The sequence below is a fragment of the Entamoeba histolytica genome, genomic scaffold (assembly GCF_000208925.1).
Source record: "Entamoeba histolytica HM-1:IMSS scf_1104750516941 genomic scaffold, whole genome shotgun sequence".
Lineage (NCBI taxonomy): Eukaryota > Evosea > Mastigamoebida > Endamoebidae > Entamoeba > Entamoeba histolytica.
In genome coordinates this window covers 1-10,865 of record NW_001915276.1, presented here as the reverse complement: position 1 = coordinate 10,865, position 10,865 = coordinate 1, and the positions used below count along the sequence as shown (strand labels likewise).

General features: G+C 23.8%; 7 protein-coding genes across 7 annotated transcripts; 1 reads left to right on the top strand and 6 right to left on the bottom strand.

The window, feature by feature from the left end:
- Positions 1 to 1,624: 1,624 nt before the first annotated feature.
- On the bottom strand, positions 1,625 to 2,476 carry EHI_042740 (uncharacterized protein; the record flags this gene model as incomplete). The annotated part of the gene is made up of 1 exon (XM_649343.1): positions 1,625 to 2,476. One exon carries the CDS (start codon positions 2,474 to 2,476, stop codon positions 1,625 to 1,627), a length of 852 nt encoding a protein of 283 aa, XP_654435.1.
- Positions 2,477 to 3,232: 756 nt separating this feature from the next.
- On the top strand, positions 3,233 to 4,309 carry EHI_042730 (uncharacterized protein; the record flags this gene model as incomplete). The annotated part of the gene is made up of 1 exon (XM_649342.1): positions 3,233 to 4,309. One exon carries the CDS (start codon positions 3,233 to 3,235, stop codon positions 4,307 to 4,309), a length of 1,077 nt encoding a protein of 358 aa, XP_654434.1.
- Positions 4,310 to 5,184: 875 nt separating this feature from the next.
- On the bottom strand, positions 5,185 to 5,570 carry EHI_042720 (60S ribosomal protein L35, putative). Its single transcript, XM_649341.2, has one exon. It carries the CDS (start codon positions 5,539 to 5,541, stop codon positions 5,203 to 5,205), a length of 339 nt encoding a protein of 112 aa, XP_654433.1. The 5' UTR covers positions 5,542 to 5,570; the 3' UTR covers positions 5,185 to 5,202.
- A 275-nt stretch (positions 5,571 to 5,845) lies between these two features.
- Positions 5,846 to 6,875, bottom strand: EHI_042710 (uncharacterized protein; the record flags this gene model as incomplete). The annotated part of the gene is made up of 3 exons (XM_646270.2): positions 5,846 to 6,249; positions 6,302 to 6,468; positions 6,538 to 6,875. 3 exons carry the CDS (start codon positions 6,873 to 6,875, stop codon positions 5,846 to 5,848), a joined length of 909 nt encoding a protein of 302 aa, XP_651362.2.
- A 145-nt stretch (positions 6,876 to 7,020) lies between these two features.
- Positions 7,021 to 8,305, bottom strand: EHI_042700 (SWIRM domain protein; the record flags this gene model as incomplete). The annotated part of the gene is made up of 2 exons (XM_646271.2): positions 7,021 to 8,132; positions 8,215 to 8,305. The coding sequence occupies 2 exons, from the start codon at positions 8,303 to 8,305 to the stop codon at positions 7,021 to 7,023; spliced, it is 1,203 nt and encodes a 400-aa protein (XP_651363.1).
- A 193-nt stretch (positions 8,306 to 8,498) lies between these two features.
- Positions 8,499 to 9,122, bottom strand: EHI_042690 (high mobility group (HMG) box domain containing protein; the record flags this gene model as incomplete). Its single annotated transcript, XM_649345.1, has 2 exons — positions 8,499 to 8,817; positions 9,103 to 9,122. The coding sequence occupies 2 exons, from the start codon at positions 9,120 to 9,122 to the stop codon at positions 8,499 to 8,501; spliced, it is 339 nt and encodes a 112-aa protein (XP_654437.1).
- Positions 9,123 to 10,375: 1,253 nt separating this feature from the next.
- Positions 10,376 to 10,861, bottom strand: EHI_042680 (Ras family protein; the record flags this gene model as incomplete). The annotated part of the gene is made up of 1 exon (XM_001914250.1): positions 10,376 to 10,861. The coding sequence occupies one exon, from the start codon at positions 10,859 to 10,861 to the stop codon at positions 10,376 to 10,378; it is 486 nt and encodes a 161-aa protein (XP_001914285.1).
- Positions 10,862 to 10,865: the final 4 nt, after the last annotated feature.

The following is a 10,865-nucleotide window of genomic DNA, read 5'->3' as shown; positions in this document are numbered from 1 at the left end:
TCTGTGGTTTAAAGAAATATATTCTTTGATTAGTAACAATAACAACAGCATCTTTATCTTTCTTTTTATCATATTCTACTTTAAGAACTCCTTTCCATCTAATACAATCTCCATATTTTGGATATCCAAGATTATAATCATCTTTTGTTTCATCATAATAAGGCTCAATCATACTCATGTCGTTTCCCATGTTTGTTTTATATCTTTTAATTTATAAGTTTTCTTTTCCTCAGTTCTTATAATGTCTGAAGATACACCGAAATAAAATTACTTTTCAAAATAAATTACTGGTTTGTATTAAATATTAAATCAAAACCAATTTCACATTCAATGCATTTTATCTTCTTTCCAAATATTTTGGCATTATGCCATGATTTATTTTTATTAAAATTGGTTTTGTTTGCCAAAAACAACAGTAAAATTGATGAATATCCCCAAGAAATTCACTTCATTATTGCCTTTTTTTAGGTACATTCCAAAACTATCAACCTAAATGTCTCTAACAGGCAAACCTCATCAAAAGAGACACTTTGAAAGATAACCAACAAATGTATTGTTCCAATAAGTTAATTTAAGACTTAAAAATTCTACTTAATCAAAATTCATCATAATTTACCTTGTTATTACTATTATATACTTTAATTGGTTTTCTTAAAATAAATCCCTGTTTTTTGTATGTATTTAGCATTAAACAAACACACTTTTTGTGTTATTTAAAACATCTTCACTGATAAAACTTTGATGTTAATTATTATTACTGTCTTTCTTTAAAAAGTTTATTATTCATTAAACAGAAAATTGATGGAAAAGGAGTTTGTTGTTTGAAAGATGTATTGAAAAAAACAACAAAAACAAGAAAAAAAACAAAATAATTATAAGTTATAAATGAAATTATAACTCGTTTCAAAGAAATTTTTATGTTAATTTTGGAATAACCAAGTTTATAACATAAAATATTGTTGTGTATTTAAGACACATCCCTAGGTTTTTATTTATACTTTATAAAGAGGAATTGTTACAAAAAGAGTTTGTTTAGATATGGAGATAAGTCTTATTTTTTATTAAAAATGGTTTAATCTTTTGAATTTATTGGTGTTTGTCTAAATGAAATATCTACTAAATAATTCAAAGGGATTTGAGTAAGGTTATTAGTGTCAATCACTTCTATTTTATACTGAAGAAAGGTTAGTTTTGTATATATAATGCTGGTTAGTGTTAAATAAAACAAATACCAATAAGATGTTATAAAGTAACATGTTAGTTTTGATGTTTTGTGATTTTTGTTCTAATGAGAATGTGTTATATGATGTGTCATATTACTTAAAGATATAAGTCTATTATTACATCAAAAGTCCATTACTTAAATGATTGTATTGTAGAACAAAAAAAAATTATGATAAATCAAAAGAATTTAAGAGTGTTATTTAATTATATTACATGAACAGAGTAATAATTTAAATGACTAAAAAATAAAAGATATCTTAGATTAGTCTTAAGTTTTTATAATTTAACCGATGAATGACCTTTTTTGTAGTACAATAGACTAGGTAGTTTTACTTGAAATAAATTAAAAAACAATTTCTGATTATAAGACAATTAAGAGAGAATAAGTTAATTAAATAAATTAATTGGTTGTGTTTGATTCAATAAAACATTTTACTTTAGAAATAAATTCTAACCCTTTTTCACTTATTTCATGATTATCTTGTATTTGTTCTACCTGAATATTAGGATTTAATTCTTTAATTTTATTAATCAATAAGTTATATTGAGTATTATCGAATGGAATATATTGATCTTTCATACTGAAAACAAATAGACTTGGTAAAGAGACATTTCTATATCTTTCTATAATTTCCTCTTTTTTCATATCTTCACTAAAAAAGTCTTCTTTTCCTTTTTTCATAAATAATGAGATAAACCTTCTTTCTAGAAGAGGAACTACAGAACAATATTTATATTGACATAGTTCAGTCTTTTCATCGTTGGTTGTATTTTGACTTAAATCTTCCTCTTTCATTTGATATTTTTCAAGTAATCTTTTCTTCTCTCTTATCACTTCAAGGTCATTTCTCATAGAGTCTCTATCACTAACAGGAGCTTGTAAAACACATTTCTTGATCGGGTATTTCAAATGAACTTGTTTTTCATACATTCTCATTATGTCTTGACACCCTGTGGAATGTCCAATAATAAATATTTCATGAATTTCTTGTTCTCGTATTATCTGTTGAATAATTTGTTCAATATCGTCAACATCATCGTCAATAGTAAAAATACCAAATCCATACCCACTACTTCTAAGTTGAGCAATAACTATTTGATATTCATTATGCAAATAATCAGCAAGTAAATTGAATAACTGGTGATTGAATAAGTTATTGGTTAATCCACCAATACAAAGAATAATCTTATTAGAATTACCAACAGAGAAATACCCAACATCATAATTTACTCTGTTAAGTGTTCCAAACATACAGTCTTTTATTTTTAAGATTTTGAGTTTCAATTTATCGGTAATATTCTTTAATTCCAATCTGTTTTGCTTAATTTTAAAGCATTTTTAAATGTTCTCTTAATAAAGTAATAATGATAAAAATATTTCATTTAGTTTTCATAAAACAAGAAAAACAAGTTAAACATATCATTTAAATAAGAATTAGAATATTCAAATGTATAAATGTTATAATATTTAATCAAAGAATATACTTTTTTTGTGATGAGTCTTATTACTCAAATTATATTCTTATATTGTTGATAATACTATAATAACATTATATTATACCTGTGAATCTTAATTAAAAAAAAAATAGGTTGAAGTTTTCAATAACAAGAGTATTATTTCTACTATTCATTTATTAGAATTTTGATGTTTGTAGAATAAATTCAAAGAGAATGTTTATCTAAATTTTAATATCATCTTCTTAATTATTTATAATAAAACCAATATCAAGATTTATTTATGTAAATATATATAATAATATCATTTGCAATCAATATATTTAAAATAGAATTGTTAGAGATACAACGATAACAATAGAATAAAAGACTGTAATAAATTATTATTTTCTTATCTTTTTAGTTGATGAAAAATGATTCAATCACTTCTTTAAAACGAAACAAAATAATTTCTGAAAAGACTATCAATCAAATAAAAAAAAAAATAAATTATTATTTAATTGTTAAATTGTGTTAAATAAAACAATTAACAAGAACTAGAAAAAAGATTTTAATGGAAATAAGTGATAAAGAAATACTCAACGAAATTATTACATGCAATGAATTGAGAAAGGAGTGGAACTTTGATGAAATAGGAATTATTTGTATTGGATATGATGAGTTTATAAAAAAATATCCAACAAATGAAATACAAAACAAAGTAATTTATATTCATAAAAATAGTATTGGATTGTTCTTTGAATTAATTGGTCAAACTTATAGAGTTGCTATGAAAAATATAAGAGAATATCCACTTGAATGTAGTACAATTTGTCTCATGATTAATGGGGATTGTTCAATTGCATGGAACAAACGTTTTGAGTTAAAAATAAACGAGATAAGTGAAATGAGATTTACAGAGTGTTTGAGTAAAAGATTTAAGAAAGGATTTTTGATATATTATTATAGAGAAATGATCTACTCAAAAAGAAATAGACTTTTAAAACAAGAAGAAAGTAAATATGAATTTAATTTTATTACTAAAGCAATAGCAAAATATAGTCGAGGATATCATTTATATAAACACCTTTTATGGTTAATTGATCATTCTCATATTAACCATATTTATCTTGATATTATGAAATGGTGTGAAGAAGGAATAATAAATGATTCAAGTGATTATTCATTAATGAATATTAGAAAAAAAGTGATTGAAACATACTATTGTATAAAACTTGTAAATGGTTCTTATACTATTAAATTAAATGAAATTAACCAACAAATAAAAGACTTTTTTATTTTAGAATATGTTTGGGTATCCACTTTAATTCATTTAAATCCACAACACGAATCATTATGGCTTTATCATTATACTATTAGCCAATTAATCAAATGTATTGAACCTAAATTAACCAAAGAAAGTAAACAACAATTTAATTTTACAAATTATATAAAATTAATTTATGAACAAAAAGGTTGTATTAAAGTTTCTAGAGAATTTACTGAATTAAATATTTCTTTCATCAACCAATACTCATTTATTCCAATAAACTCAATAGAATTTCAATTTCTTAATTATGAAAAAAATAGAGTCTCAAATCAAAAAGTAATGAGACTTGTTGAAAGAAGACTAACATCTAATTTAGACTAACTTAAAATATTATTATTCTCCTGTTTTTCTAGTATTTCTATTTATTTGTATAGATACATCTTTAATTCAACTTATTCATTCCTTTGAGAATTTTTATTTAGCTTTTTATGTTAAATTCTTAATGCTTTGTTGTTCTTTCTTCCATGTATTATAAAATATTGAACCATTATATCAGTTAGTTCATTAAAGTTAAAAATAATGTTATTAATTCTTCTCATTTTTACATATCTAATCATTACCTTCTTTAAATTCTTACTCATATCACTAATTACTTGTAACTAAACTTAAATAATTTGATGTCTTAAATGTCTTTTCTCTTCTTTAAAATGTAAATAAGACTTTATACCTCTTATAAAACTACTTATATCTCTAATATAACTTGTTAAGAACAAAAACAACTATTACTAAATGCAATACTCTGATATTATTAATTTGTAAAAGTGAGGTGTATTAAACAATTTAATTTTTATTAAATATGTATGCCTCCTGATGCCATTGTAACAACAAAACATATTATAAAAATATTATTTTACCTAATTGTAATCTTTATAAATAATAGTACCACCAAAATCAATTCAAAAAATAGTAAATAATACTTGCTCAAGTCTTTCATTTCTATTATCAACAATATAATAATGAAAAAGGATTTTTTAAATTAAATTTTATTTGTTTTAAAGTATGAAATATGGTTAAATAATAAGAATAACATAAAACAATATTTAAAATAAAAGTTGGATAGAGCAAAGACAACAAATGGTTAAACAAAGCGTAAGTTAATAAACCAATTATTGACGTTACAAGATAAACATTAAAAGATATGAAAAAACCCTTTAAAAGATAATACAATAGAAAAATAAAAGAATAAAAAAAGTCATCAACAACCAAAATTAAAATTAGGCGAGAACAAAGAATTTTCTAGCTGGGAAATGTTGTGCCTTTTTAGCAGCTTTAACAGTTTTAAGATTGAGTTGTGCTTTGGTTAATTGTCTTCTTTCCTTTCTAGTAGTCTTTGGTCTAAGTTCTTTTGGAACGTATTTGGCTTGTTTGTAATACTTTCTAAGAGCTTCCATTCTTTGAGTATTCATGACAGTTAATAATCTAGCAATATCTTTCTTGACAACTCTTAATCTGGAGATTTTAGATGGAGCTCCACCAGTGACTTTAGCGGTTCTAAGGTTGGCAAGTTCACCTTTAAGTTCAATCAACTTAGCGTTCATATCATTTTTGCTCATGGCTTTAATGGCGGAAATCTTCAAAGACACTATTAGTTAATATATTTTCAACGAGACACCACTTTTATTGAAAATAATGAATTAAAACAAATATGGTATGTACAGTAACAAACTCTTTGCTCAATCTTCAAAGTTTATGTGAAGGGTTTTTCTTTTATTTTTTTCTTTTTTCTTTTTATCTAATTTTTTTTATAGTAATTTAATTATTTATTATAGTTTTTGTGAAGAGGGGTTTTTTATTATCTATTTTTGAAACTCTGTTATATAAAACGTTAAATGATTTAAAAGAGAATGAATTACAAGACTAAAAAGGATAATCTACCATCATTTGCATTGTTATCAACGGTGTAATTGCTGTTATTATAATGCTGAACCAATCAGTTGGTCCATTGAGGAATTGATTTCTATAATCTTCATAGACTCTATGATAATCATAAACATCTTTCTGAAGGACTTCACTTTGAGTGACAGCAATACCATTAAATAATAAGTTAAAAACACAACGACAAAAGAAAGAAAATATGAGAATAAAACTACAAATCATTTCTCTTCTTTTAATCTTTTTAAATTCAACATCAATAAATGTTTTAAATATTTCGTGTAAATGAAGAATAAAAAATATCATTGATATAGTACATAAAAGAAAATGAATACTTGACTCAAAACCAAACATCATTTCAAATATTGTAGATGTATATGATGCTTCAACTAATTTAAATGAATAATCTTTTTTATTTTTATAATAAAATAATTAACAAACTTACAAAGCATCCTTGATGTTGCCATAATATTTCACAATAAATCAATAATACAGTATTTGATACAATAGTACATACACTAAATCCAATATTAAATGAATTAATTCCATCAAACCATTTTGTTAATGAACTTTTGTTATTTGGTAATAATTTTGATAATTGATTTTTACTAAAGAAAAAGATTAATTCTTATTTTCTTAAACAAATAGTTTATTGTTTTAATAGAAGAATTACAAACACTGTAGTTATTGTAAAGAAAAATGTAAATAATATTCCATAGACACATCCTATATCTAATAATTCATAATACATATAAAAATTAAATGAATTAACCCCCATTCCATAATATATTAAACATCCAACACCCATTAATAAACCATCTAAAATAGTATAGTAATTTCCAATTCTAAACACCATTCTTGGTCCAAGACATGATTTGTTTTCAAAACCTTTCATTTTAAGTCCTTTTCCAAATCTCCAACAATTATTAATAATAGTAAATATAAGTATTCCTAAATAAAAAAAAAACAATAATAATCCATCAATAAGTGCAGCTGTCTCTAAAGAAACACTCATTTAAATCTTTCTGTTCGTTCTTCTTCCTCTTTTTATCTCTTTTTTTTTCTTAAAATAATTTTATTATATTAAAATTATATTAAAACTATAAAATAAATTAAATAACACTCCTATTTTGCATTTAAATCATTTCTCTCTAATTATTTCATTCTCCATTTAAATGGGATAAAATATATGAATTCATTATTAATGAAACATAAGGACTTCTTTCTAAATCAATTTTTGCTGTTTCTTTTTTAATAATTTCAATAGTTTTTACTTCTAATCCACCTTTAGTTCTATTAAAGAAATGGAATGAATTGTTATGGCTCATATAAATGATTTCAAATCTCCAATAAGGATAATATGTAGAAAACTCAGTTGGTAAAACATCATTATTTGAATGATAAATACCAATTACTTTTTCTAGTGGTGGAAGTTGAGCAATTCCTACATTTAATGGAAATATTCCATCAAAGATATATAATAATGGAGTCATTTGTTGTCCTAATAATAATCCAAATGAATGATTAATCAGTCTTGAATGTAAATCCATTATTAATAATAATGAATTTTCCATAATAATATGACTCTCATCAAAACTAACCATTTCTTCACTAAATTTTAAACTTCCACATTGTTCATTTTCATTAATTACTGAAGTACTTGAACTTCTTATTCCTTCACTATGATGAAATGTATTAGAATTACTACTTTTCTTTTGAATTCTATTTTTTGATCGAATATATTTTCCAACAACTGGTCCACTATTAATCCATCCTGCTTTTTCTAAAAAGTTATGAATTCTTCCAATAGCATTAACATCTCCACAATCTTTCATTTTGAGTCTAACTTGTGTTTTAGAAAGATAATTTGGTTTTGTTTCATTCCACATATCAATAATTTGATTTCTAATTGTCATATATCGTTCTGGTGTTTTAGTATTTCTTCCCATAAAAAATTCTTGATTTTCTGCCATTTCTTCTGGTAAAACAGTATTTCTATTAAATTCTAATGTAGTTGAGAAGCTACTAACACTTCCCATTGTATCAGTTGTTTCAGTTGTTCCTTCATTCATATATCTAGTGTCTTTAGGAACAGCTGATTCAGATTGAAATTGTCCTGATGTAAGAAGGTCATATTCTCTTGGATAAGCAGGTTGATATGATTGTTCAGGTTCTTTTGATTTTGACTTTGTAGTTTTATGTGATGATGGTTTACTTGAAGTAAATGTTGATATAAAAGTACCAATTTTTGAACTAATACTTTTGTCTTGTTCTATTATTATGTCAGTAAATACATTTATTTACAAAAACGATATTTATTTTCTTTTCATTAATAAAAATGATAGTCATCAAACTCTCTTCATTAACAACTAGATTTTGTTCTGTCTCAGAATCTTTCTTTGATTTGAAGAATTGAAAAAGAGGTTTTTTGTCATCTTCTTCCATATTTTTCTTGATATTGTTTAAAAGATTATTTTTTTTAATTAAAAAAATGTAATTTAAATTATATCAAAAACTTATTTTAATTTATTAAAAAAAGTATTTAATTCTTATTAAACAAATTGTAGTCTTTAACTTAAATTAAAATGAAAATCAGTCATTTAAGCTACACTAATTTGTTGCTTAAAACAAAAATTAATTATTTCTCTTTTTCTTCTTTTGTTACTTCTTCTTTTTTTTCTTCTTTAACTTCTTCTTTAGGAGGTTCTTCTTCTTTTTTAGCAAGTTTACCTTTTGGTCCAACTCTTGGCTTTGGTTTAAATTTAGCCTTTTCTTCTTCATTCATTCCATTCCATATTTCTACTAATTTGGAAGTAATTTCTTTTGGTTTCAAATCAGGGTTGGCAGCTTTAACTTCTTCTCTCTTTTCTTGGCAGAATTTAATATATGGATTTTTTCCCTTCTTTGACTTAATAACAATGTATTTTCTACTTTGTTTCTTTGTTCTTGGTTTTTTACTATTTTTGTTAATTTTTTGTTTTTATGTTTAAGAGTCTCTATAAATAAGTCATCAAGGCGAGAAAGAATTACAGCTACCAAAGGGTGATGACCTATTTCATTCCTTTAGATAACATCTCTTTTTATTTTGTATCAATGATATAACTCATTTCTCTCGCAAAATACGTGAATATTTACGAAGTTAATTACTTGTAAATCCAATCATCTCAAATTTTGAATAAAAGGACACTTCTCATAAATGAACAAAACCTCGCTGGTAAATTCGAATATAATAAAATACAAACGTGTTTTCTGAGCCAGACATTAATTGATTGAAATCTTATAATTCTCTCAGCCTCATATATCCCGACATCATAGGTTTCTTTTAACTTCTCCAATTCTCTCTTCTTCTCTTTCCATTCTTATTATTTTTGTTTAATATTTTTTCCTATTGTTTCTAGTTTCTGCCGTTTCTTATTTTTTTCAAATCTGTAAAATAGGAAACTAAATAAACTTATAAATAATTTTTCTCTTTTCATTTATATCTTCTAATAATTTCTTTTTTTATTTTTGGTAGATTTAAAACAAAAAATTAAAAATTATTATTTTGTTATTATGTTTTTGACGTAAAGTCTTTACTGGAAAAAGTTTTTGACATAAAATTAAAAACAACAAGAAAGAAATTTTTAGCGGAAATTTTTTAATGGAAAATCCTTTACAAGAAAAAAATGGTAATAAAATAGTTTAAATAATTTACACAGTTGTTTAATTAAACTTTTTCTTTTAATTGTGAATTCAATAAGTAAACCACTTGTTTCATTATAATTCGTAGTAATATTTTAAAATATTTAAATTTATATTAAAACAAAGATAAATTATTGGAAAAATTTTTCAAAGAAATAGTTAATAATTAAATGAATTATAAAAATATATTTTATTTCCATTCTAAAAAAATAAGAAGATTTTTTTATATAAAATTAACAAGAAAATAATTTTTGAAAAAACATTCATTCAATTTTTTCTATTATGAATTTTATTTACTCTGTGTTTATTTTTGAACTTCTATGTAATATAAAGTTATTATCAACTTAATACTTTATTGTCTTATTAAAACTTTCAATTTAAAATTCAGTATTAATTTAAATTGAGTAGTATCAGTATTTATAATTAATTTTACTTGTTACAATAGGGATTAGTAGATAATGTCTAATACTTGTTAATAATTGAAGAAAGTTTGAATTAGAAGATTTTTGTGTGAATAAGTAATTTTATTTAATAAATGAAAACTAATAACTATTTAATTCTATTTAAATTAAACCCATAATAATTATTTATTCTTAAATAATTAGAAAAAAGGAAAAGAAAAAGAAAGAAATAGATCCTTCAGGTTCAAATAAAATGATGAGTGAGTAAAATCTTCTTCTGAAGAAAAAGGCCGTCCACACTTTGTTACGCATGGCCCTCTCTCTGATTTTTTTACTTCAATTATAATTTATTATTTTGAAGTATTATTCAGAATGTAGTTATTCCTTTATAGATGATGAAAATGAACTATTATTGATTAAACCAAAATATAAATTATTGTTTTTTCTTCCAAATAGATGACTTTTGAGTATATTTAATTGCAGTCTCCAATATTTCTTTATAAGAATCTCCACTTATTGCTGATGTTTCAAAGAACCCTGAAATTTTGCCTTTCTTTAACTCACTTTTCAAATCTTTTACCATACGAATCTTTTGTTTACCTATTTTATTCATCGTCACTTTATCATCTTTCAAATCCATTTTAGTAGCAACAATAATGATTGGTATGTCATCTGATATTGTCCTCACTTCCTTAATAGCTTCTACCACCCTATCAAATGATTTAGGAATATAAGGACAATAACAAACTACAATACAATCACTATTTCCTATTGCTCCTGATGCAAGTTTAGAATAGTCTGGTGATCCTGATGTGTCTACAATAGTAAGGTTGAAGATATTATTCCCCTCTACCATTTTCATAGTATAATGCTCTTGAATAGTTGGTTCATATTGACTCGTAAATCTTCCACTCGTCATAACA

What these genes read in the sequence shown, in the direction of transcription:
- EHI_042720 (XM_649341.2), bottom strand. Translation starts at nt 5,541, where the DNA reads ATGAGCAAAAATGATATGAACGCTAAGTTGATTGAACTTAAAGGTGAA.